The 25510-nt window shown below is 45.3% G+C and overlaps 1 protein-coding gene across 1 annotated transcript in view; it reads left to right on the top strand.

Annotated features, from left to right (window-relative positions):
• msh4 (mutS homolog 4) overlaps positions 1–25510 on the top strand; it is a 99492-nt gene that overhangs the window by 44928 nt on the left and 29054 nt on the right. The window contains exons 10-14 of the mRNA XM_085983551.1: positions 1843–1907; positions 3297–3466; positions 13878–14014; positions 16728–16831; positions 18356–18480. Of these exons, the coding sequence (XP_085839677.1) occupies positions 1843–1907; positions 3297–3466; positions 13878–14014; positions 16728–16831; positions 18356–18480 (601 nt within the window). The remainder of the gene's footprint in view (positions 1–1842; positions 1908–3296; positions 3467–13877; positions 14015–16727; positions 16832–18355; positions 18481–25510) is intronic.

Here is a 25510-nt window from a genome sequence, read left to right as displayed (position 1 = left end):
GCGCATGCGCAGTGCATGCAGGAAACCGGCACTTCCATTGGGCCTACGGGTGAGTACCCCGTGCGTACTCACCCGTGGAGACCCGAATTTCTGGGCCATAATCTCTTTCGCAATAGTACAGAGGAATAAGCAAAACGGTATTACCCGCTCCTCAGGGTAGAGATGTAACCCATGCCTCATGGTGTTCTTCCTTCGATCCTCTACCACGAGTTCTCTCTTTCTCCCCGTTTCTATCATTAAATAATTCATTAAATATATTCAAGGAGTTAGATATATTTCTTGAGTCTAAAGGGATCAAGGGATATGGGGAGAAGGCAGGGATAGTGTACTGAATCTGGATGATCAGCCATGATCTCATTGAATGGCGGAGCGGGCTCGAGGGGCCAAATGGCCTACTCCTGCTCCTATCTTCTATGTTTCTATCCTGTCTCCCCTCCTGCTGTGTCGTTTGTTCACCCCGTGGTCCAGGTTCTGTGGCTCTACTATTGTGTCCCTCTTGTATCAACATCAACAACAACTTGTATTTATAAAGCGTCTTTAACATAGTAAAACGTCCCAAGGCGCGTCACAGGAGCGATTATCAAACAAAATTTAACACCAAGCCACATAAGCAGATATTAGGGTAGGTGACCAAAAGCTTGGACAAAGAGGAAGGTTTTAAGGAGCGTCTTAAAGGAGGAGAGAGAGGTAGAGAGGTGGAGAGGTTTAGGGGGGGAATTCTAGAGCTTAGGGCCCAGGCAGCTGAAGGCACGGCTGCCAATGGTGGAACGATTAAAATCAGGGATGCTCAAGAGGCCAGAATTGGAGGAGCGCAGAGATCTCGGAGGGTTGTAGAGCTGGAGCAGATTACAGAGATAGGGAAGCCATGGCGCGATTGACTTTGCATGCAAACCCCATTTAATGAATATATAAACTCTCGTTTGGGGTGTGTAGAGATCGTAATCTCACCCATCAGGCCTTACTTCCCTTGATCTATAACGTGCTGTGATCAAATGGCCTTCTTATCAACACCTCGCTCAATATGATCAAACTGGTTTCAGTTTACTATTGCATCATCTGAAACTCACTCCAGCATCACTGTCTTAACATATTAACCCCATGTTTGCTCCAAGCTGCCTTATAAAATGTAGTTTTACCAACCACCCTGTGTCCTTACATTAGATATAGTCCTTCCAAAATACCAACCCTATCTTCCGATTACAGCGAGGAGTCAAGTGTCCTGAACCTCAGCCACCTTTCCTGATGATCCATTACCCTCTGTTGCCACAAAATATTTCCCGACCTTTGTCCTAAACTAGCTCTTATCGAAAGGAAGAAAGACTTGCATTTATATAGTGCCATTCACGATCGCAGAATGTCCCTAATCACTTTACAGCTAATGAAGTGGTTTGACCTTTAATCCACAGAGTTCCAGATTCCTAACACTCTTTGTGTGATAAGATGCTTCCTGATTTCAGTCCTGAATACCCTGGCTCTAATTTTAAGATTGTGTCCCCCTTGTTCTTGACTCCTCCACCAGAGGAAATATTTTCTCCGTATCTACCCTGTCGAATCCCTTTAACATTTAAACAATGGGGAGCGACAGTGAGCAGCGGGGTGGGGAGTGGGGAAGGTGAATTCCCCATAGGGAGCAGAGAGAAATGCCGTACACGTCAAACACCAATGCAGAAGAGCATTAGCTTAAGAAGTGGGTAACTTCATAGCAGGGACACAGCAGGTGTTGTGAACAAGGAGAAAATTTGCTCTTCATTGAAATGGCTTAACTTTTTTTTAAAGAAGGCAGAAGAATAATTTTCCGAAAAGTGTTGGAATGTATTCTCGATTGTTGCTTTTGTTCTACAGCGAACTTTGCAAAGCTGCAAGACACCGTTACTAAAGGCTTATTGCAGTTCACTTGAAGATAGCAGGTAACCCAAGAGTACATCAAGTGCAGCGGGACTTGGTAGTTTGCCTGTGTAGCAGCAATTTACCTTATTTCAAGCATACATCGTTCTGTAAAAGATGCATGAACATGTTGGGGTTTAATTAGTGCATGTGACTTAACCAGATATCATAGAATCACTGGGGCCGATAATAACTCAGAGCCGGGAAGAGAGCGCGGTCAGCGGAGGATTTGTGGACGGAGAACCCGGAAGTAAAGGTTTCCCGCAGTATCTGTTTTTTTATCTTAACAGATTTCCCGCCCGACAGTCAGTCAGCCAGGGGGCATGGCCAATCACTGTAAGATTGCTGGGCCGGAGCAGAGGGAGGAAGCCCCCCTGCTCCTCCTAGCCCGCAAGCAATGCAATAAAGGCACTTACCTCATGGATCCGGCCCTTCTTGCCTCCTTTCATCTGCCAGGTTTCCCAAGGCCCGGGAAACACAGCCTGCAGAAGTTTTTAAAAAACCACTATAAAATGGAAGCTCACAGCCTCCTTAAAATATTTTACTGACCGACCAGCCTCCTGGGAGCAGATTGGTCACCTGCCCCCCAACTTGCCGCCATTAAAAATGGAAATGGCTGGGTTGGAGACAGGTTTTGGTCGGGTTTCCCATTTAAAATTTTTTTAACCCCTCCTACCACCCGCCTCCTCCACCACCCGCCCTAGGGGGTTAAAATGACCCCCATAGAATCTTACAGCACAGTGCCGGCTCTTTGAAAGAGCTATCGAATTAGTACCACTCCCCCGCTCTTTCCCCATAGCCCTGAAATTTTCTTCCCTTCAAGTATATCTCCAATTCACTTTTGACATTTACTATTGAAACTGCTTGCAGGCAGTGCATTCCAGATCATAACAACCTGCTGCGTCAAAAAAATTCTCCTCATCTCCCCTCTGGTTCTTTTTGCCAATTGCTTTAAATCTGTGTCCCTTTGGTTACCGACCCTCCTGCCACTGGAAACAGTTTCTCCTCATTTACTCTTATCAAAGCCCTTCATCATTTTGAACAGCTCTATTAAATCTCACTTTAACCTTGTCTGCTCTAAGGAGAACAATCCCAGCTTCTCCAGTCTCTCCACATAACTGAAGTCCCTCATCCCCGGCACCATTCTAGTAAATCTCCTCTGCACCCTCTCCAAGGCCTTGACACCCTTCCTAAAGTGTGGTGCCCAGAATTGGACACAACACTCCAGCTGGGGCCTCACCAGTGATTTATAAAGGTTTAGGATAAGTTTAATGCATAGCATATTTTGTCCCAAGTTCATTGAGGGATGAGTTTTTTTTATTGGACAGCTTGCTTTGTTTAACGTTTCTTATTTTTTAAATGCATGATTTAAATAATTAATTGCACTTGTTTTTGTACTATGAAAATTATAGATTCAACCTCATTCTGGAGGAAATCAAAACTGTAATCAATGATGATACGAGGTACACTAAAGGCTGTTTGAACATGAGGACGCAGAAATGCTACGCTGTCAGGCCAAATATCAATGAGTTCCTTGACATTGCTCGGCGCACATACGCAGAGATTGTAGATGATGTAGCAGGTACCGTTTCCGTCTCGTAAATGAAGATGAAACATTTCATACGCAAGTTTGCCTTGTTAAACTGGGGTAGAGTTTCCGCTTGACAATTGTGCTGGTTAGATTACAGTTCAAGTTTCTGCTAAAATTAATTTGCATAATCACAAATGTTAAATTTTCCTTGCACCAGCGCATTCGGGCAGCGCAATACTACGTTTCTTTTTTTTTCCTTTCCATTAAAAAGTATTCCTTGATGTATTTAAGGTGGTAACCCGGTGCAGTTTTATTATTTATGGAGCTGAAAATGGGTTTATCATCAAAAATAAGGGGGGAAAAATTGAAGTGTAACTTCTCCAGGGCGCTACTTTTAGCGCCCCGAAAACATTAGCGCCCCCGCGGCCGGAATTGAATGGTAGCGCCCGAAGAGGGAAGCGGGGCGCTACTGGAAGCGCCCGCCTCCCTCTTGGGGTGCTGCGAGGGAATATCGCACGTACTGCAGGCCTTCCTCGCCTTCTTAAAGGGGAGGGTCTTGCGCAGCGCAACCCAGGGCCCAGCTCGGCCATCGGAGATCGGAGTGCAGGCAAAAGAGCCCGGCATTCGAGAAGTGCCGGGCTCATGGAGTGCAGCCGGCCCTCTGCGGGGGGGGAGGCTCCACAGAAGGCCGGGGACGGCAAAGTGGGCAGGTGCTGGCAGGCGGCCAGCAACAAAAATGGCAGTCCGGCACCTCACCTTTAATTACCGCCGCCACGGCCGCAGGTAGGCCCCCCTGACCCCGTCAGACATAGCGTCTGGCGGTAAGTCAGGGGGCGCTACCGAATATCACGGCCGGGGCGCTGCGCACGGTGATGATGTCATCGCCAGCGCCGCAGGGCGCTAACGGTTACCGCCGCCACTAACCTTCTGCTTAATTTCGCGGGAGGTGTTGGGGCCGCGCCCGGGTGCTAATTGCTTGGAGGTGCAATGCAACCTAATTTGTCCCCCAAGCATTTTTATTAAGTGTGTCCAGTGCTCCACCCTTGAGTAACCTGATTTTAAAATCACTGACAACATCAGCTCTGATTAAAGATCATCGACCTGAAACGTTAACTCTGTTTCTCTCTCCGCAGATGCTGCCTGACCGGCTGAGTATTTCCATCATTTTCTGTTTTTATTTCAGACTTCTAGGGCTGGATTTTCATTACGGAGTCGGGTAGGAGGCGGGACTACAACTTTCGGGGTTGTAGTCCCGCCTCCATCGAGTTGTAGCCAACCCACGCGATTTAGACTTGATTGACCTTGTTGAGCCCGCCCAGCGGGCTCAGCAGGCCAATTAAGGGCCACCCGGTAACAGGTGACGTCACAGATTGAAATTTCATCTGTCAAGACTTTTTGACAGATGAAATATCAGCGTTTCATAGCTGTTTGAAGCTGTCAAACACTGACAATCTGTACTCCAGGTTAATTCCTTCCTGTCAGGATGACTTAGAGATCTCCCTGGAACAGAAAGCTGAATGCTGCAATTTTTGACAGTTCGCAGCCATTCTGCTTTCTGTGCCGGTGAGACTCCCGAGACCTGAAGGAAGGAAGGCTGTAAAGCTAAGTACATGTAAGTAAAACTTATTTATACACTTTACACACACCAAATACACTTACCTTTGCACTCATGCACCCATCACTCACCTGAACACCAGACATCTCGACCCCTCCAAGCCCTTCATCCCGACGGTCCACCTCCTCTAACTTGGCGTGGTCTGGAGCCGTCGGGAATCCCACACTTCAACATTAAAAATAGGGATTAGGCTACAAACTGCCTGTTAGTTACCTGTTAACAGGCAGTTAATTGGCACTAATCCCCTTCCCGCCTTGGGGAGGCGGGTCCCAGTGCGGGGCAGGTACCTGCCTCCTTTGAAACTGGCATGGAGGCGGGATGGGTTCGGGACATCCGATCTTGGGGATTTTAACCCCCCACACGCCTCCAATTCCATCTCCACGGCCCAATGAAAATCCTGCCCCTAGTAGCTGCAGTATTTTGCTTTAGTAAATTAACTGAAAATGACTTAAAAAAACTAGACTGAACCGTTTAATAGTTTCTTAGTAAATTAAATATTTTTTGATATGAGGAAACTTTAAAAGGAGCCGACTAGTGCCTGTGCACCTCAGAAAATGAGCGCAATTTTAAGAGTCGTTCCGAACCAGCGCATTCGGTGGGATCTTGCAATTTCAAACTGGGGGCTTGATCTGGGCAAATTGAACCTTAAACCAGCATAAAAGATTGCGGAAAACACAAATGTAGGTGGTTTCAGGCGTAGCTCACTTACATTTAAAATTCCCCAATCTTTTGCGCTGGCTTGGCCGATTCCGCCCGGGTTGTGCTGCTATAACTAGCGGAAAGAAGCGGAACCTCAACCCCAGTGTAACATGCTCTTTCGTGTCTGCCTTGGCTCAGTGGTAGCAAAGTACCATACAATGGCCCAGAAATTCGGGTCAGGGGCTTCTCGCGGGTGCAAGCCCCCGACCTACACTTACATATCGCGCTGACATTTGAAGACTGGGCCTGCGTGGATTTCCGGTCTGTGGCCCGGTTCAGCTCCCGGCGCGCTGTGCGTGCATGATCCAGCGGCGTACTTAGTGCGATGAGCCGGCTGGGATCACGTGAGCACTGGGCAACCAATGGGAGTTTACAAAAGTCCATTCATGAGTTAGACATAAGACCTGTCAAACTCATGAAAACTCTGGGCGCCCAAAACAGTAGTTAAACTTTAAATAAAACTTTAAAAAAATCCCACTAATTAAATTAACTATTAATAACTTTAAAAAACTATTTTAAACAATTATTCAAATTTCTGCCAAAATTTTTTTTCAAGAAATCGGGTCCAAAAATACACGTACCTTACTGTAAATTCTTTAAAAATAATAAACCTGTGGAAAAAATTTTCAAACTTTAATTATTAGACCACTTACCTTTTAAAACTAAGTCCCTACGTCTGCTTTTTACATTCGTAAAAAGTGGAGGCCTTCACGCACGGACAAACCTGTCAAAAAAAACGAAGTTCAACGTGTACGCGCTGCCTGAAACGTCGCACGGGAACCACCTCTTAACCCCTTGGTTCAGAGGAGAGGAAATGCCGGTTTTCCGCGCATGCGCTGTGCATGCTGAAATCCGGCACTTCCCGTCCATACTCACGCGTTGGGACCGGAATTACTGGGCCATTGTCTGTGAAGTGCTTTGAGACATCCTGAGGTCGTGAAAGTTACTATCTAACAACAATAGTGCCTATAGCGCAGGAAAATGTCACAAGGTGCTTCACAGGAAAGTTATCAGATGAAAATTGACACCAAGCCAAAGAAGGATAAGAAGGGATAGTTTACCACAGCCACAGTCACATAGGGGTCGATTTTCATTGACCCATGGAGTCGGGATTGGAGGCGTGCGGGGGGTTAAAGTCCCGAATTCGGAGGTCCCGACACCATCCTGCCCCCAACCCGCCTCCATGTAAGTTTCAAAGGAGGCGGGTACCCGCCCCGCACTGGGACCCGTCTAACAGGCAGTTTTTAGCCTAATCCCTATTTTAAAGCTTGAAGTGTGGGATTCCCGACGGCTCCAAACCACGCCAAGTTAGAGGAGTCGGGCTGTCGGGTTGAAGGACTTGGAGGGGTCGAGATGTCGGTGTTCAGGTGAGTGACGGGTGCATGAGTGCAAAAGTGAAATAAAGAGTAGATTTGCCTTTCTAAATCTAGGCTTTATTAACTTTAAAAATCCAGTAGCACATCTTTCAACACCCAGTCCCAACCAAGGCTGTAGAGAACTGAATTTAAGATGGCCACCACAAATCACATGACATCAACTACCAATGAGTTTACAGCATATATCTCAAGGCAGGAAACAAACAACCAATTACAATACTTCTTACTAAACATAAAGAATAATCACCACATTCACCCCTCCTTTTAAAATATACTCCAACCTAAATAACCTTTACAATTTATAATTAATTATTTACAACTAAAACAATACAAATATAATATTTCAACAATTTTAAAACATTACTATCAATTTAAAAGTCCATTTTCAGTCAGTCGACCGGATATCTTGTTCGTGTCGACCTTCTTAACCCTGGTGAAATTCCTTGCCCTCCCACACCAGGAGACACAGAAGTATCTTCAGCAGGAAGGCTATCCATATCCCGATTATCAACGGTTTCCAGATTGGAAATCCCATCAGGAGGTAAACTGGGACGGTCATGAACATCCATCGAAGGCTGACTAAAAGAAGTATAATTATCTGCAATAGGATTGGAAATATTCGTAGTATCTGTAACGACATCCACATTATCTGAATCATGACTATTGTTAATATCCTCAGAAGAGGGCTGGCCACCACAAGGAGCCAAGTCTTTAATTGAAACAGTACTTTCTTTCCCATCTTGGAATCGAATATGAGCATATTGGGAATTTGCCTCCAACAGCTCCACCTCCTCCACTAAAGGATCATATTTTGACAATCTAACATGGCGTCGAAGCAGCACAGGTCCCTGCATAGTAAGCCATGAAGGTACCGAATATCCCGTAGTAGATCTCCGTGGATAGTTAAAGAGCCTTTCATGGGGGGTCACATTAGTAGCCGTTGAAAGCAATGATCTAATGGAATGCAGGGCATCAGGCAGTACCATTTCCCACTGTGTATTCTTAAGATTCCGGGATGTCAAAGCCAACATAACTGCCTTCCAGATCACCCCATTGTATCGTTCACACTGTCCATTACCCTGGGGATTATACGGGGTAGTTCTACTAGTAGAGATTCCCCGACTCTGAAGGTATTCCTTCAACTGGGAAGACATAAAAGAACTTCCCTGATCCGAATGGATATACGCAGGCATCCCAAAAATAACAAAAAGTTGAGTCAGACATTTGATAACTGTAGCAGCTGATACATTTGCGCAAGGAAAATCAAAAAGGGAACCTTGAAAACTCATCCACAACAGTAAATATATATCGATTTTGAGTCGTTGAAGGAACAGGCCCCTTAAAATCAATGCTCAAACGTTCAAAAGGAGAAGTAGCCTTTATAAGATGAGCTCGTTGAGGCTTAAAGAAATTCGGTTTACACCGAGCACAGATAGAACATGATGAAGTCATCCGCTTGACGTCTTCAACTGAAAAGGGCAAATTCTTACTGCGTACGAAGCGTATCATCCTCGTAACCCCAGGATGGCATAAGGCATTGTGAAGATTAATAAGCATATCTCCATGAATCACAGAACAATAAGCCCTCGACAGCGCATCAGCAGCAACATTATCCTTCCCCGGACGATAAACTATATCAAAATGGTAGCATGCCAACTCAATCCTCCACCTCATTATTTTATCATTCTTGATCTTTCCAAAATGTTTGACATCAAACATAAAGGACACAGATTTTTGGTCAGTTACCAACGTAAAATGTCGCCCCGATAAATAATGTCTCCATTTACGCAGTGCTTCTACTATTGCATACGCCTCTTTCTCTATTGAAGAATGTCTTTTTTCACTATTGTTCAAGGTACGTGAGAAAAAGGCCACAGGTCTTCCATTTTGGTTCAGAGTAGCCCCAATTGCAAAATCAGAAGCGTCCGTCTCAATCACAAAGGGAACCTGCTCATCAATAGAATGCACAACTGCTCCAAGGATATCCTTTTTAAAATTATCAAAACACGTCCTGGCCTCCCATGATAGAGGATATGTCGTAACCCGAATAAGGGGCCGGATCTTCTGTGAAAAGTTTGCAATCCAATTAGAATAATAAGAAAACAGTCCAACAACTCGTTGCAAAGCCTTAGAATTAGTAGGACAAGGTAAATCAATCAATGGTCGCAGACGTTCTGGATCTGGTTTAATCTTATTTCCCGAGATAATATACCCCAGTAGATTTACCTCAGTGGTCGAAAAGATACACTTCTCTTTATTGAAAGTTAAACCAACTTTTTCCGCAGCTTGAAGGAATCTTTCTAAATTAGAATCATGCTCCACCCTTGATTTGCCACACACCGTGATGTCATCTAAGTATGAAAAGGTGTCAGAGAGAGAGTTATCACTTATAAAAGCATCCATTGCCCGTTGAAAACAAGCAACACCATTAGTAACACCAAATGGTATTCGGCAAAACTGATACAGCTTTCCGCCAGCCTCAAAGGCCGTATATGGTTGATCCCTCTTAACAATAGGAATCTGATGATAAGCACTCTTTAGGTCAATAGTGCTAAAAACCTTATACTGAGATACTTTGTTGATAAGCTCATCAATCTTAGGCAAGGGGTACGCATCTAATTGAGTATACCTATTAATAGTTTGGGAGTAGTCTATCACCATTCGTTTCTTATGTCTCTCGTTAGTGGTGACAACTACCTGTGCCCGCCAAGGCGAACAACTAGGTTCAATGATTCCTTCCAATAAAAGACGTTGAACTTCAGAATGAATAAATTCTCTATCCTGACTGCTATACCTTCTTGACTTGGTAGCAATTGGCTTACAATCCGGCATCAAATTGGAAAAAAGTGATAATGGAGAAATAGATAAAGAGGTTAATCCACAAATAGATAAAGGTGGCTTAGTCCCTCCAAACGAAAGACTGAGAGACTCGTGTAATTGAAGCACATCATGACCAATCAAAATATCCGCACAAAGATTAGGCAAAACAGATAGGCGTATATCAGTATACGTATTACCTAGAAGAATCAATTTCACAAGGCAACAACCAGCTACTTGTGAAGTGAGAGTCGTCTGAGCCATACACACCTGATAAGTAACAGGCAAAATTTTCAAACGCTTCTCCTTCGCAAACTGAAGACTTATAAAACTCTCGGTACTGCCCGTATCTATAAGGGCCTTCACTTCTAACCCATTAACTTGGGCCGTAACTATAGCTTTGTTTAGGCCATGAGCAAATGCAGCAGAAATTGATGCAATAAACGCCCTATCTAAAGGCTGAATAGTCGCAGAGGAGGTAATTGAACCTGATGATTTACAAACATGTGCATAATGACCTCTCTTGCCGCATTTACTACACACAGCCTCCCGAGCAGGACATTTCAGACGAGGGTGCCGGACGTTCCCACAAAAATAACACTTCTGAATCCTAGAGGCAACAGCCGCCGAAGTAGAAACAGTTTCAGAATCTAGTAAACCACTCCTATTAAGTCCACATAATTCCTTTTCATCCAAAACTGCCGAAACCACAGTCGCAGGCCGATTAAAAAGAGCATAAGAATCTGAACTTCTCTGAGCCACATCCAATGTCGAGGCTTGCTCGAAAGCACTCTTAAGATCCAAAGTCTTATTTTCTAACAACCGCTGACGAATTGATCTAGACAGTAATCCATTAATAAAAGCATCCCGTACCGATTCTTCCTTATATTCTTCTGCCGTCACGGCCTTATAATTACAGTTAGCACTAAGGCGCCGAAGTGCTTGTAAATAAGTATCCAAAGATTCTCCCACCTGCTGCCTACGGGCAGATAGAAGGTGACGTGCAAATACCTCATTCTTTGGTTTAACAAAAATCTTTTCCAATGTAGAAATAGCCAATTCGTAAGTTTCACAGTCCAAAATATACTTATACACATCCGGAGCAATGTAGTTGATCAGCATATTCAGCTTATTTAGAGACTCTTGATCCAACACACCCAAAAAGTTTTTAAATGTACGATACCAGTGTTTCCATTTATCATCCACTCCTGCAGAATTAGGGTCAGCATTGAATCGTTCCGGTTGAAGATATCGCTCCATTCTGACTTAAAGTTAATAAATTGAAATAAAGAGTGGATTTGCCTTTCTAAATCTAGGCTTTATTAACTTTAAAAATCCAGTAGCACATCTTTCAACACCCAGTCCCAACCAAGGCTGTAGAGAACTGAATTTAAGATGGCCACCACAAATCACATGACATCAACTACCAATGAGTTTACAGCATATATCTCAAGGCAGGAAACAAACAACCAATTACAATACTTCTTACTAAACATAAAGAATAATCACCACAAAAAGTAAGTGTGTTTGGTGTGTCTAAAGTGTGTAAAGAAGTTTAAATTACCTGTACTTATCTTTACAGCCTTCCTTCCTCTAGGCTTCGGGAGTCCATCATCTAACCGGCACAGAAAGCAGAATGGCTGCGAACTGTCAAAAGTGACAGCCTGCAGCTTTCTGTGCCGGTGAGATTTCTAACTGAGTCTGTGTAGAAGGACTCAGGTTGGAAGTAAGACTGTCAGTGTTTGACAGCTTCAAACAGCTGTGAAACGCTGATATTTCATCTGTCAAAACGTCTTGACAGTTGAAATTTCAGTCTGTGACGTCATCTGTTGCCGGGTGGCCCTTAGTTGGCCTGCTGAGCCCGCTGGGTGGGCTCAACAAGGTCAATCAAGTTAAAATCGCGTGGATTGGCCGCATCTCGATGGAGGCGAGACTATAACCCCAAAAGTTGTAGTCCCGCCTCCTTCCCGACTTCTGAATGAAAATCACCCCCACAGGATCTCATTTGTGACTTTGATGAGTGCTGTTTCAGTGCAATGGCAGGGGTGGAAACCTGATTGGAGAGAATTAAATATGAAGTTGGGCACGGATTTGGGAGGCGACAATGATGTTGAAAATCAAACGATTAATTTGCACTGCTCGTATACACTTCATGGCCAGTTACAGAATGGTGCTGGAGAACTGAGCGATCTTCAGCCCCATCCTCACAAACAGGCTGTGGTGTATATCCTGGAGAGGTCTTGAAGAGGAGTATATGAAAATAGTATGAAGCTGCTAATTACTAGATTTAGGTTTTTGAAAAAAAGTGTCTTTGGGTCTAACCTGTATGCCATGAAAATGTAGTTGCGAGGAGCTGCAGCTTTAGTCCCCAGACATAAGCATTCTGGTCTTATAAATACTTTCCATTAGAAAAGGGCTAACAGAGACCTGTGAGAATTGTGATGCACAGAAAAGGTGCTTCACAGCCTCCGTAGGGCCTTGTTAGCACTTTTCAAACGGAAAGTAAACATATTTCTCGGGTGATCATTCGTACTTGGCTAAATGCCAGGGTTTTGAATATGTCCATGCTTGTTTGGCGAAACTCCCTTGAGTGCAATTTTGAGGTTAGATAAAGTAGAAATAAATTGCATAGAATTACAGCACAGAAACAGGCCATTCGCCCCCAACAGGCCTCTGCCGGTGTTTATGCTCCACACAAGCCTCCTCCCACCCCTCTTCATCCAACCCTATCAGAATATCCCTCTACTCCTTGCTCCCTCATGTACTTATCTAGCTTCCCCTTAAATGCATCTATGCTATTCACCCCAACATCACTAAAAAAAACTGATCTGATCACTATCTCAGTGCTCTTTGTGTGCAGGAGCTTGCTGTGCGCATACAGGCTGCTGCATTTCCAACATTACAACAGTGTCTGCATTTCAAAAGTACTTCATTGGCTGTAAAGCACTTTGGAAGGTCCTGTGTAAATGCAAGCCTTTCTTTCTTACTCCCTTTGTTCTTTCTTTCTGTCTCTCCATGTGGTAGCCAGTTCCACATTCTCTTCACTCTGAGTAAAAAAATAAATGCTGGTTTGATGCAAAGAACATAGGGGGAAAATTGGGTCGCGCCCCCTTTGGGGTGCTGACTTCGCCAGGGCGCTACTTTTAGTGCCCCGAAAAAGTTAGCACCCCCGCGCTCGAAATTGAATGGTAGTGCCCCAAGCAAGGGGTGAGGCGCTACTGGAGGCGCTCCCCCTCCCTCTTGGGGCGCTCCCATTGAATATCGCGGCACTACGTGCAGCAGCGCCGCGGTACTGCAGGCCTCCCTCCCTTGCCCTTGATTAAAGGAGAGGGGCCTAGCACAGCACAGCAGGGCCCTGCTGGACCATCGGGGAGCGGGGTGCCAGCAAAAGAGCCCGGCACTCGAGAGGAGTGCTGGGCTGACTGATCGCGGCCGGCACCCCGCAGGGGGAGGAGGCGAGAGGGGGCATGTGCTGGCAGGCAGCCCAAAAAAAAGGCCGCCCGGCACCTGCCTTTTAATTATCGCCACCCCGGCTGCAAAAACGCCACCCTGACCCTGTCGGACATAGCGTCCGGCGGTAGGTCAGGGGTCGTGGGCCAAGTTTGCACGCGGGGCATTACGCGCAGCGATGACAACATTGCCAGAGGCGCAGCGCCGCGGGGCGCAACCGGCTACCGCTGCCGTTAACCTCCCGCTGAATTTCGCGGGAGCCGTTAGCGGCGCCGGGCACTAGGTGCTAACGGGAGGCGCAAAGCAACCAAACTTTTCCCCCATAGTTTAAATCATAATTGATATCTGAACATTTCACCATCTCCTTTAGACAAGAAATGCTTTTATCATCGATTTTAAGCTAAGTTAAAGGCATCTTATTTGGTTTGATGAATCTGTAAGTGATACCTCAGTAACTCCTGCGGGTTTAATAATTGTTTTCACTATTTCATATTAAACTGGGTAGGAATGATAACGCAGCTGGGAGAAAAATACAACCTGCCTCTGAAAACCAGCTTCAGTACCACCCGAGGATTCTTCATTCAGCTGAGCTGTGAGGGAGCTTCATTCCCTAATGGACAGCTGCCTTCGGAGTTCATGAAGGTGCGCTACTCACTTCAGCTTCAGTAATGTATGCCGCTACTTTTAAACACGCGTCATTAAGTTCCACAGTGTTATTCCGACAATTCTGTGCGGTTAGCAAAATAAGTATTAAATTGCAATCAGGAAAAGTTTTCTTTTGTGGGGGGTGGGGGGGGCCGCGAATTTACTACATACAGTAGTTGTAATTGGAAAATTTGACAGAAATTGCCCTTTTCAACAACAACTTACACTTATATAGCGCCTTTAACGTAGTAATATGTCCCAAGGCGCTTCACAGGAGCGATTATTAGACAACATTTAACACCGAGCCACGTAAAAAGATATTCAATAATTCCGGTCGGAGGCTTCCCGCGGGCGTAGGCCCCCGACCTGCACAAACGAACCGCGCCGACCGTAATGCTCTGGGCCGGCATAGAATTCCGTTGATGTGCCTCCTCGAACTGCCGGTATGCAGGGCTCGCGTATCCCAGAGGCGCAGCTAGTTCACAGCGTCCCTGGGATCACGTGGGCCATGGGGAGCCAATCGGAGCAGGGAATCTCCATTCATAGATTTGACAGGAAGACCTGTCAAATCTATGAATAGAGATCAGCCCCAAATCATAAGGAAAACTTCAAATACATTAAAAAAAATCACATTATTACAATGACTATAAATTACATAAATTAACTATTTTAAACAAAAATTTAAATTTTTGAAAAAAATAATTAAAGTTTTTAATGGGGCTAAAAATAAACTTACCTTTCTTTAAAGTATTTTAAAATGATAAATCGGGAAAAAAAAATTTCTTTTACTTTCTTCACCTCTTACCTTGTTAAAAGCAGGCCTTGCGCCCGCTTTTCCAGGCGCAGCTGTTTCAGACTTACCTGAACTGCAGCATAGTATGAAAAAAATGGAAGTTGCAGCCGTACGCGCTGCCTCTCCGGTGCAGGCGTTTGTCCTGTGAAGCCCTTTCTTTGAAGTACGGAAGTTCCGGTTTCCAGCGCATGCGCAGTGCATGCATAAAACCGGCACTTCTGTTGGCCCTATGGGTGAGTATACAGCATGTACACACCCGTAGGGAACGGAATTTATTGACCAATATGACAGGTGGCCAAAAGCTTAAACAAAGAGGTACGTTTTAAGGAGCGTCTTAAAGGAGGAGAGAGGTGTAGAGGTTTAGGAAGTGAATTCCAGAGCTTAGGGCTCTGCTGAGGGCACGGCCACCAATGGTGGGGCAATGAAATTCGGGATGCGCAAGAGGCCAGAGTTGGAGGAGTGCTGGGATCTCGGATGCTTGTAGGGCTGGAGGAGGTTACAGAGATATATTTCCTCTTAGAAGTACCTTTTTAGGAAACCTGCCAAAGAAAGAAAACCTTTCCCCTTCAGCGCCGGTATTGAGCCTAGTGCACTGCTGGGGGACACTAATTGTATTGGGGCAAGAGGGCTCTGTACCCATTAATTCTGTGGGCGGGGGAGAGCAGCACATGATGACACCACAAACGGCGTATTGGGTGCCTGCCGTTGTATTATCAGAGAAAGGTGACCACATAGGACCCGAATCCATCACAGTAGATAAGCCTCTGAGTCAGAAGGTCGTGGGTTCAAGCCCCACGCCAGCGACTTGAGCACATAATGCAGATTGACACTCCCAGTGCACTGCTGAGGGAGCGCGGCACTGTCGGAGGTGCCGACTTTTGGATGAGATGAGATGCACTCTCAAGTGGACATATTTCGAAGAAGAGCAGGGGAGTTCTCCCTGGTGTCCTGGACAATATTTATCACTGAAGCAGATTATCTGGTAATGATCACATTGCTGTTTGTGGGATCTTGCCACGTTTCCTATATTACAACAGTGACTGTTCTTCAAAAACATAGAAACATAGAAGATAGGAGCAGGAGTAGGCCATTCGGCCCCTCGAGCCTGCTCCGCCATTCAATGAGATCATGGCTGATCATCCAAATTCAGTACCCTGTCCCTGCCTTCTCCCCATATCCCTTGATCCCTTTAGCCTTAAGAAATATATCCAACTCTTTCTTGAATATATTTAATGAACTGGCCTCCACCGCCCTCTGTGACAGAGAATTCCAGGTTCACCACTCTGGGTGAAGAAATTCCTCCTCATTTCAGTCCTAAATGGCTTACCCCTTATCCTTAGACTATGACGCCTGGTTCTGGACTCCCCGGCCATCATAAACATCCTTCCTGCATCTAGTCTGTCCAGGCCTGACAGAATTTTATAGGTTTCGATGAGATCCCCTCTCAATCTTCTAAACTCCAGCGAGTATAAGCCCAATCGACACAATCTCTCCTCATATGTCATTCCTGCCATCCCAGGTATCAGCCTGGTGAATCTTCGCTGTGAAGTGCTTTGGGATGTCCTGAGGTTGTGAAAGGCGCTATAGAAATGCAATTATTTCCTTCCTCCCTCCCTCCCTGTTCAAATACGCCCTCAACTAAATTCGTCATTTCATACTGAGTCAGGAGAGCTCAGCAGACAAAGTAACACTTGACGGTAAAGCCACAAGGGTGCACATTTAGGATGTACATGTATAGCCACACACACCATACCTATTGAGCAGACAGGGTCTAGACATTCAACAGCACCAGGCCACAAGGCTGCTTAGTTGTTTTATAAGCAGCCTGCTTCAGTGACTGTGACGCGTGCATCCTGGCCTGACTTGCTTCTGAGTCCCAGAGAAAGCTTCTATTCTAACTTGTGCATTCCTTTCCAGGTCACCGTGATGAAGAACACTTACAACTTCACTACGACCGACTTAATTAAAATGAACGAACGGTGCCAAGAGTCCCTGCGGGAGATTTACCACATGACTTATCTGTAAGAAGATTAGGAATATTCATAAAGCAACTTTTGTTCTTTCAAGAAAACCCACATACTCATAACAAGTGCCATTAGAACAAGAGTGAAATTAAGCCAAGAATGAAATGTAGTGAATGGTTGTCAATCGTGGCTCAGTGGGTAGCACTCTCGCCTCTGAGTCAGAGGGTAGTGAGTCCCACTCCAGAGACTTGAGCGCAAACTCCAGGCTGAGGCAGTGCTACACTGTCGGAGGTGCCGTCTTTCGGATGAGGTGTTAAACCGAGAACCCGTCTGCTCTCTCAGGTGGATGTAAAGGATCCCACGTCAACTATTTCGAAGAAGAGCAGGGGAGTTCTCCCCGGTGTCCTATTTCCACCTCCGTAACATCACCCGTCTCCGCCCTTGCCTCAGTTGAGGTCGATGATCAGCCATGATCTTATTAAATGGCAGAGCAGGCTCGAGGGGCCGTATGGCCTGCTCCTGCTCTTATTTCTTATGTTCTTATCCACTGCTGAAACCCCCATCCGTGCCTTTGTTACCCCTAGACTTGACTATTCCAATGCACTCCTGGCCGGCCTCCCTCATTCTACCCTGTGTAAACTTGAGGTGATCCAAACCTCGGCTGCCCGTGTCCTGACTTGCACCAAGTCCCGTTCGCCCATCTCCCCTGTGCTCGCTGACACACATTGGCTCCCGGTTAAGCAGCGCCTCGACTTCAACATTCTCATCCTTGTTTTCAAATCCCTCCGTGGCCTCGCCCCTCCCTATCTCTGTAACCTCCTTCAACCCCACAACCCCCCCGAGATATCTGCGCTCCTCTAATTCTGCCCTCTTGAGCATCCCTGATTATAATCGCTCCACTATTGGCGGCCGTGCCTTCTGTTGCCTGGGCCCTAAGCTCTGGAATTCCCTGCCTAAAACTCTCCGCCTCTCTACTTCTCTCTCCTATAAGACGCTCCTTAAAACCTACCTCTTTGACCAAGCTTTTGGCCACCTGCCCTAATTTCTCTTTATGTGGCTCGGTGTCAAGTTTTTTGTCTTATAATACTCCTGTAAAGCGCCCTGGGACATTTTACTACGTTAAAGGTGCTATATAAATACAAGTTGTTGTTGTTGTTGTCCTGGCCAATATTTAGCCCTCAACCAACACCTAAAAACAGATTATCTAGTCTTTATCACATTGCTGATTGTGGGACCTTGCTGTGTGCAAATTGGCTGCAGCTTTTCCTACATTACAAATAAAGTACTTCAGTGGCTGTAAGGTGCTCTGCGATGTCCTGAGGTCATGAAAGGCACTATAGAAATGCAAGTCTTTCTCATAATGGATACCATAGTGTCATACACATAAGCATTTATATTGTTCGAGTTGCCAGCCAGGAACTTGTATACAGTTTAAATTAATCTAGTTGACTTAAATCAGTATTAGTTTAGTATTCCGGCAGTGTGCTTTCTGCTGCTCATTTTTCATGACCCAATAATTAAGAATATTTCCCGTTGCTGACCTTAACCCGAAACGTGATCATTTTCTTTGTCTTTCTCCAGGGTGGTTTGCAAACTCCTGAGCGAAATCTACAAAAACATCCATTGCCTATACAAACTGTCTGACGCGGTCTCCATGTTGGACATGTTGCTGTCATTTGCACACACCTGCACACTTTCTGACTATGGCAAGGGTTTTTTTTTGTGTTATTGTTTGTGTTGTAAATAGTAGCGTTCAAAATAAGTGTATGAAAAACAAGCTGGACTTGCTGTAATTTTAGCACAAATAAGCAATTGTGCACAAATTCAATTGCAATCAAATTTCTGGCAATTAGCTATACTGTGCACCTGTTTCTATTGCGTTTTGGGAAAATTATGATTCAATAAAATTCTAACAGGACTAGACAGACTAGATGCAGGAAGGATGTTCCCGATGGTCGGGGAGTCCAGAGCCAGGGGTCACAGTCTAAGGATAAGGGGTAAGCCATTTAGGACAGAAATTAGGAGGAATTTCTTCATCCAGAGAGTGGTGAACCTGTGGAATTCTCTACCACAGAAGGCAGTAGAGGCCAATTCATTCATTAAATATATTCAAGAAGGAGTTAGATATATTTCTTAAGGCTAAAGGGATCAAGGGATATGGGGAGAAAGCAGGGACAGGGTACTGACTTTGGATGATCAGCCATGATCGCATTGAATGGCGGAGCAGGCTCGCGGGGCCGAATGGCCTACTCCTGCTCCTATCTTCTATGTTTCTATAACTGAACAAGCTGGGGCTCTTTTTTCCAGAAAAAGAGAAGGCTGAGGGGTGACCTGATAGAGGTCTTTAAAATTGTGAAGGGATTCGGTAGGGTAGATGCAGAGAAGGCATTTCCACTTGCCGGTGAGGCCAGAACAAGGGCCTAGAAATTCGTGCCCGCCACGCAAAAGCTGCCGAAGCCACCGCGATCGGGTGTTAACGGTTGCCGAAAATGGTGGCGCTGGCAGGACCGAAGAATTGGCGCTGGGGAGTAATTACTGTAGCATTAGCCCAGCGCTTAACTCACAGTGCAACGCCGTCCTGGTGGGGTTGGTCCCGGCAGCAGGTCCATTGTAGCGTGGCCCAAGTGTTAGAACAGCCTTCTGAAAGCGAGGCTGTAATTTCAGAAAGCATTGTCACTTTCTTAAAGGGGCAATGCCTTCCGAACTGAAACAGATAAAAATGATGTAACAATATAGGGCCAGAAATTAGGATCGGGAGCTTGCCGCGCGTGCAAGCCCCTGATGTTCACTTACCCGGCGCGCTGACATTTTAATTCTGGCCCGCATTGCATTTCCTCTCACAGGCCCGCTTGAGGTCCTGCCGCGCTGTGCGTGCGTGACCCAGTGGCGTACTTAATGCGATGAGCCGGCTGGGATCACGTGAGCACAGGGCAACCAATGGGAGGTTGCAAAAGCTCATTCATGAGTTTGACAGTAAGAGCTGTCAAACTCATGAAAACTCCTGGCCCCAAAACACTACTTAAACCTGAAAGAAAATTTAAAAAAACATTGCACTACTTAAATGAACCATAAAGAACGCTGTAAAACTATTTTAAACAATAATTAAAAAATTTGAAAAAAAAATTTATGTAAAAAATCGGGGCTAAAACTAAACTTACCTTACTGTAAATTCTTTAAAAATAACAAACCTGTGGGAAAAAAATTTCTCAATTGTATAATAGACCACTTACCTGTAAAACTAAGTACTAACGTGTGGTTTTTCAATGCGTAAATACCGGAGGCCTTTACACACGCGCAACTCTCTAAAAATAGAGGAAATCCAAGTCGCACGCGCTGCCCGATACCGCGCATGCATTCAGCCTCTTAACCCCTTGGGTCAGAGGACAGGAAATGCCGGTTTTCAGCGCATGCGCTGTGCATGCTGAAAACCGGCAATTCCTCCGGGCACACGCGTGAGTACCCCGTCCTTACTCACGCGTTGTGCCTGGAATTACTGGGCCATTCAGTTTTTAGCCCTAACAGCTCAACTGCCTTCTGAACTGAAAAAAATTAACATTAAAAAGAATTCCCAAATGGGAGTCTTCAGCTTTTAAAGCTGAATTCCCTTCCGCACCTAAAAAAAAATTGGGAAAAGTGCTTCAGCACTAACACAAATGGCTCATCAAGCCAGGGAAGGGGCACCCAGGGTCTCGCACGCAGCACTGCAGCTTTGTGCAGGGGGGGGTCAACACTGCAAGAGAGGTCACCTGCCCACAGGGGCCAGGAGGCCCTCCAGAAAGAATGATGTGGGACCACATTACCGAGGCTGTCACTGCCAGCAATGTCGCCCACCTCCCCCAACCTGACTTCAGTGCATAAGAAGAAGCTTCATGAGCTCAGACCAGTGGTCAAGGTCAGTGAATGCATCTTCAAAAGCCGTCTCCTACCAATTGCACCACTAACCTCACACACTGCTGAATGCACGACTACCACCCCCCCCCCCCGCCATCCCCAATCACTCACCTACCAACAATCTGTGCCAAACACGAGGCACACCTCCCATTCCTAGCTACACCTCACCCCCTGGAGGAGATGAGATGATGCTGGCCATTCTTGGCAGGGGCATGGCTGAGCCCTTGGCCAGCGGCGGGGCTGAAAGGTTACAAGATGCTGGTATCCTCATACGTTATCCTCCTTCTGGTATGCACCTCTTGCTCTCCTGCCCTCCCCTCACCACACCTCCACCCTTGTGCCATCCTCATTTCACACACCTAAGAAATGCAGCCTGCCCACCCAGTGGTTGGCCAAGAAAAGGGAGAGGAGAGTGAAGAAGAAACACGGTCACTCAATATCACACTCCCAGCCACCAGCTTCTCAAGGTTGTCCTGCAAGGCCATTTGCAGTGTCCCCCACTGAAAGTCAGCAGCCTTCCACCAGCCATGCTGCAGCCACTGGGGTAGCACTGCGTGACATCACTAGGATAGGCAAAGGCACACACAAGACAGTCACTAAGGGAATGCATAAGGGTGATGACTTGATTTCTTGATGTCATGTTGGATGGATAGATGAATAAAGTTGGATTGGAAAGTTTGCTTTGTGGTGGCTTTTGTTTCAGCATTGTGGCCAAGAGGACGCTGTGATGGTCAGTAACAGAGGGAAGGTAAGGTGTGGGACAAATGTTGAAAGGGGATTTTGGGTTGTAGTCACTGGTACCGCAGGCGGATGACTCCATCCTGGATATCCCAGCCAGAAAGGAGCTGTCTGGGTTGCATCCTTCTGTTTCCTCCTCTTCTGCGTCTTCCTCTTCCCTCTGCGAGTGGATGCTGTAAAACTCAAATGAAAGCATTAAAAGCTGGAAATACTCAGTAGGTTAGGCAGCAACTCGACCTGAGATGTGAACTCTGTTTCTCTCTCCATGGATGCTGCCTGACCGGCTGAGTATTTCCAGCATTTTCTGTCTTCTCAGAGGCCTCCCTTTACCATGCGAGGCCTTGTAAGCATCCAGCAGTACTCCCTGCACACTTAAACATTTTTTTAACATGTATTGCTCCAAGCCACTACAGGAAACTTTGGTTTATCCGGAGGTTGTATGTCCGGAAACCTCGATCTAACGGCAGAAATCAGCAGCCGTTTTGTTAGTTTTTTTTTCTTTGTTTAAAAAAATGCTAGGAGAAGAAAAAAAGTCAGTCTCTGGAAAGCCTCTCTGAAGCTGTTGCTAAGCTACAGAGACACTTCCAAGGTACGGGCCAACTGTTTACAAGCTGTTGCTAAGCAACAGTGTTTGTTGTCAGATACGGAGATGAAAACCTCTGTATCCTTCAACATTAGCGCTGGTCTGTCCGGAAGTTTTCATAGATCGGCATCATGCCGGTCCCGTCGGTGCCGGATATCGCGAAGTTTCCTGTACTTCAATAAAATAAAAAGAATCCAGTCGATTTTTCAACCGGATCGCGGTGGTAATTTGTGGCGGTAAATGGCCCAATATATAGGCCTGGGGGTCATTAATATAAGATATTCACTAATAAATCCAATAGGGAATTCAGGAGAAACGTCTTTATCCAGAGTATGGTGAGAATGTGGAACTCGCTACCACATGGAGTAGTTGAGGTGAATAGCACAGATGCATTTAAGGGAAAGCTAGATAAACATATGAGGGAGAAAGGAATAGAAGGATACGCTGATAGGGTGAGAATAAGAGGGGTGGGAGGAGGCTCGTGTGGAGCATAAACACCAGCATGGACCCATTGGCCGAATGACCTGTTTCTGTGCTGTACATTCTATGTTATTTTCTGTCCTCCCTCCTGAAGGCATTGGCTCATGCCGTATGATTCCATGCATGTCAGGCACTCTCCAGTACCGAGTCCTAATGGCCATTCTTCCTGTGTGAGCCTAGACAGTGAGCTGGACAAGCTATTTGACTGCAGGAGGGCACCACAGTCAAGCTTTAACTTGTTCATATGCTGTTTCGACAGGGCTGGCTACATATCAATCAGGAGTGGAAACGGGCTGTATCCTGCCCTAGCCCTGGGATGGTGAGGCCAATTGTAGGACCCCAACTCCTGGCATGGAACAGTAGGAACAGGTGTCAAACCATTCAGCCTCTAGAGGCTACTCCGCCATTCAATTAGATTGTAGCTGATCTGCCCCATAGCTCCATTTACCCGCCTTTGCTCCATATCCCTTGTCACCCTTACCTAACAAAAATCTGTCGATCTCAGTCTTGGCTGTGCCTTCAGCTGCCTGGGTCCTAAGCTCTGGAATTCCCTCCCTAAACCTCTCTGACTCTTTAGCTCTCTCCTCCTTTAAGATGCTCCTTAAAACCTACCACTTTGAACAAGCTTTTGGTCACCTGTCCTAATATCTCCTTATGTGGCTTGGTGTCAAATTTTACATACGAACATACAAATTAGGAGCAAGAGTAGGCCACTCGACCCTTCGAGCCTGCTCCGCCATTCAATAAGATCATGGCTGATCCGATTACTCCACATTCCCGCCTACCCCTGATAACTTTTCACCCCCTTCCTTACCAAGAATCTATCTACCTCTGCCTTAAAAATATTCAAAGACTCTGCTTCCACCGCCCTCTGAAGAAGAGAGTTCCAAAGACTCACGACCCTCTGTGAGAAAAAATTTCTCCTCATCTCTGTCTTAAATGGGCGACCCCTTATTTTTAAACAGAGACCCCTAGTTCTAGATTCTCCCACAAGAGGAAACATCCTCTCCACATCCACCCTGTCCAGACCCCTCAGGATCTTATATGTTTCAATCAAGTCACCTCTTACTCTTCTAAACTCCAGCGGATACAAGCCTAGCCTGTCCAACCTTTCCTCATAAGACAACCCGCCCATTCCAGGTATTAGTCTAGTAAACCTTCTCTGAACTGCTTCCAACGCATTTACATCCTTCCTTAAATAAGGAGACCAATACTGTACACAGTACTCCAGATGTGGTCTCCCCAATGCCCTGTATAACTGAAGCATAACCTCCCTACTTTTGTATTCAATTTCCCTCGCAATAAACAATAACATTCTATTAGCTGTGCTAATTACTTGCTGTACCTGCATCGTAAACTTTTGCGATTCATGCACTAGGACACCCAGATCCCTCTGCATCTCAGAGCTCTGCAATCTCACCATTTTGATAATATGCTTTTTTATTCTTCCTGCCAAAATGGACAACTTCACATTTTCCCACATTATACTCCATTTGCCAGATCTTTGCCCACTCACTTAACTTATCTATATCCCTTTGTAGCCTCCTTATGTCCTCTTCACAATTTACTTTCCTACCTATCTTTGTGTCATCAGCAAATTTAGCAACCATACCTTCGGTCCCTTCATCCAAGTCATCTATATAAATTGTAAAAAGTTGAGGCCCCAGCACTGGGCCCTGTGGCACACCACTCGTTACATCTTGCTAATCGGAAAATGACCCATTTATGTCTACTCTCTGTTTCCTGTTAGCTAGCCAATCTTCTATCCATGCCAATATGTTACCCCCTACACCATGAGCTTTTATTTTCCACAATAACCTTTGATGTGGCACCTTATCAAATGCCTTATGGAAATCTAAGTACTGTACAGTACATCCACCAGTTCCCCTTTATCCACAGCACGTTACTTCCTCAAAGAACTCCAATAAATTGGTTAAACATGATTTCCATGTTAACTCTGTCTGATTACTTTGAACTTTTCTAAGTGCCCTGCTATAATGTCTTTAATAATAGCTTCTAACATCTTCCCCATGACAGATGTTAAGCTAACTGGCCTGTAGTTTCCTGCTTTCTGTCTCCCTTTTTGAATAAAGGAGTTACATTCGCTATTTTCCAATCTAATGGAACCTTCCCTGAATCTAGGGAATTTTGGAAAATTAAAACCAACGCATCAACTATCTCACTAGCCACTTCTTTAAAGACCCTAGGATGAAGTCCCTCAGGACCCGGGGTCTTGTCAGCCCGCAGCTCCAACAATTTGCTCAGTACCACTTCCCTGGTGATTATAATTTTCTTGAGTTCCTCCCTCCCTTCCATTTCCTGATTTACAGCTATTTCTGGGATGTTACTTGAATCCTCTATCATGAAAACCAATGCAAAATACAATTCAACTGCCATCTCCTTATTTTCCATTAGTAATTCCCCAGATTCACTTTTTATAGGACCAACGCTCACTTTGTTACCTTTTCTTTTTTAAATATCTATAGAAACTCTTACTATCTGTTTTTATATTTCTAGCTAGCTTTCTCTCGTACTCTAATTTGTCTCTCCTCGTTAATCTTTTAGTCATTCTTTGCTGTTTTTGATATTCTGTCCAATCTTCTGACCTGCCACCCATCTTTGCGCAATTATATGCTTTTTCTTTAAGTTTAATACTATCTTTAACTTTTTTAGTTAACTACGGATGGTGGGTCCTCCCCTTGGAATTTTTCTTTCTTGTTGGAATGTATATATTCTGTGTATTTTGAAATATCCCCTTAAATGTCTGCCACTGCAACTCTATTGACCTTTCCCTTAACCTAATTTGCCAGTTCACTTTAGCTAGCTCTGCTTTCATGCCCTCATAATTGCCCTTATTTAAGTTTAAAATACTAGTCTTGGACCCACTCTTCTCGCTCTCAATTTGAATGTAAAATTCAATCATATTATGATCGTTGCTACCTAGGGGTTTGATAATCGCTCCTGTGATCGCCTTGGGATGTTTTACTATGTTAAAGACGCTATATAAATGCAAGTTGTTATCAAATTAAGTTTGACATTTTATT

Source organism: Somniosus microcephalus, chromosome 3 (genome assembly GCF_052327205.1).
Source record: "Somniosus microcephalus isolate GS21.2 chromosome 3, FLI_Smic_1.0, whole genome shotgun sequence".
NCBI classification, from domain to species: domain Eukaryota; kingdom Metazoa; phylum Chordata; class Chondrichthyes; order Squaliformes; family Somniosidae; genus Somniosus; species Somniosus microcephalus.
This window is presented reverse-complemented; position numbering and strand designations above follow the sequence as displayed.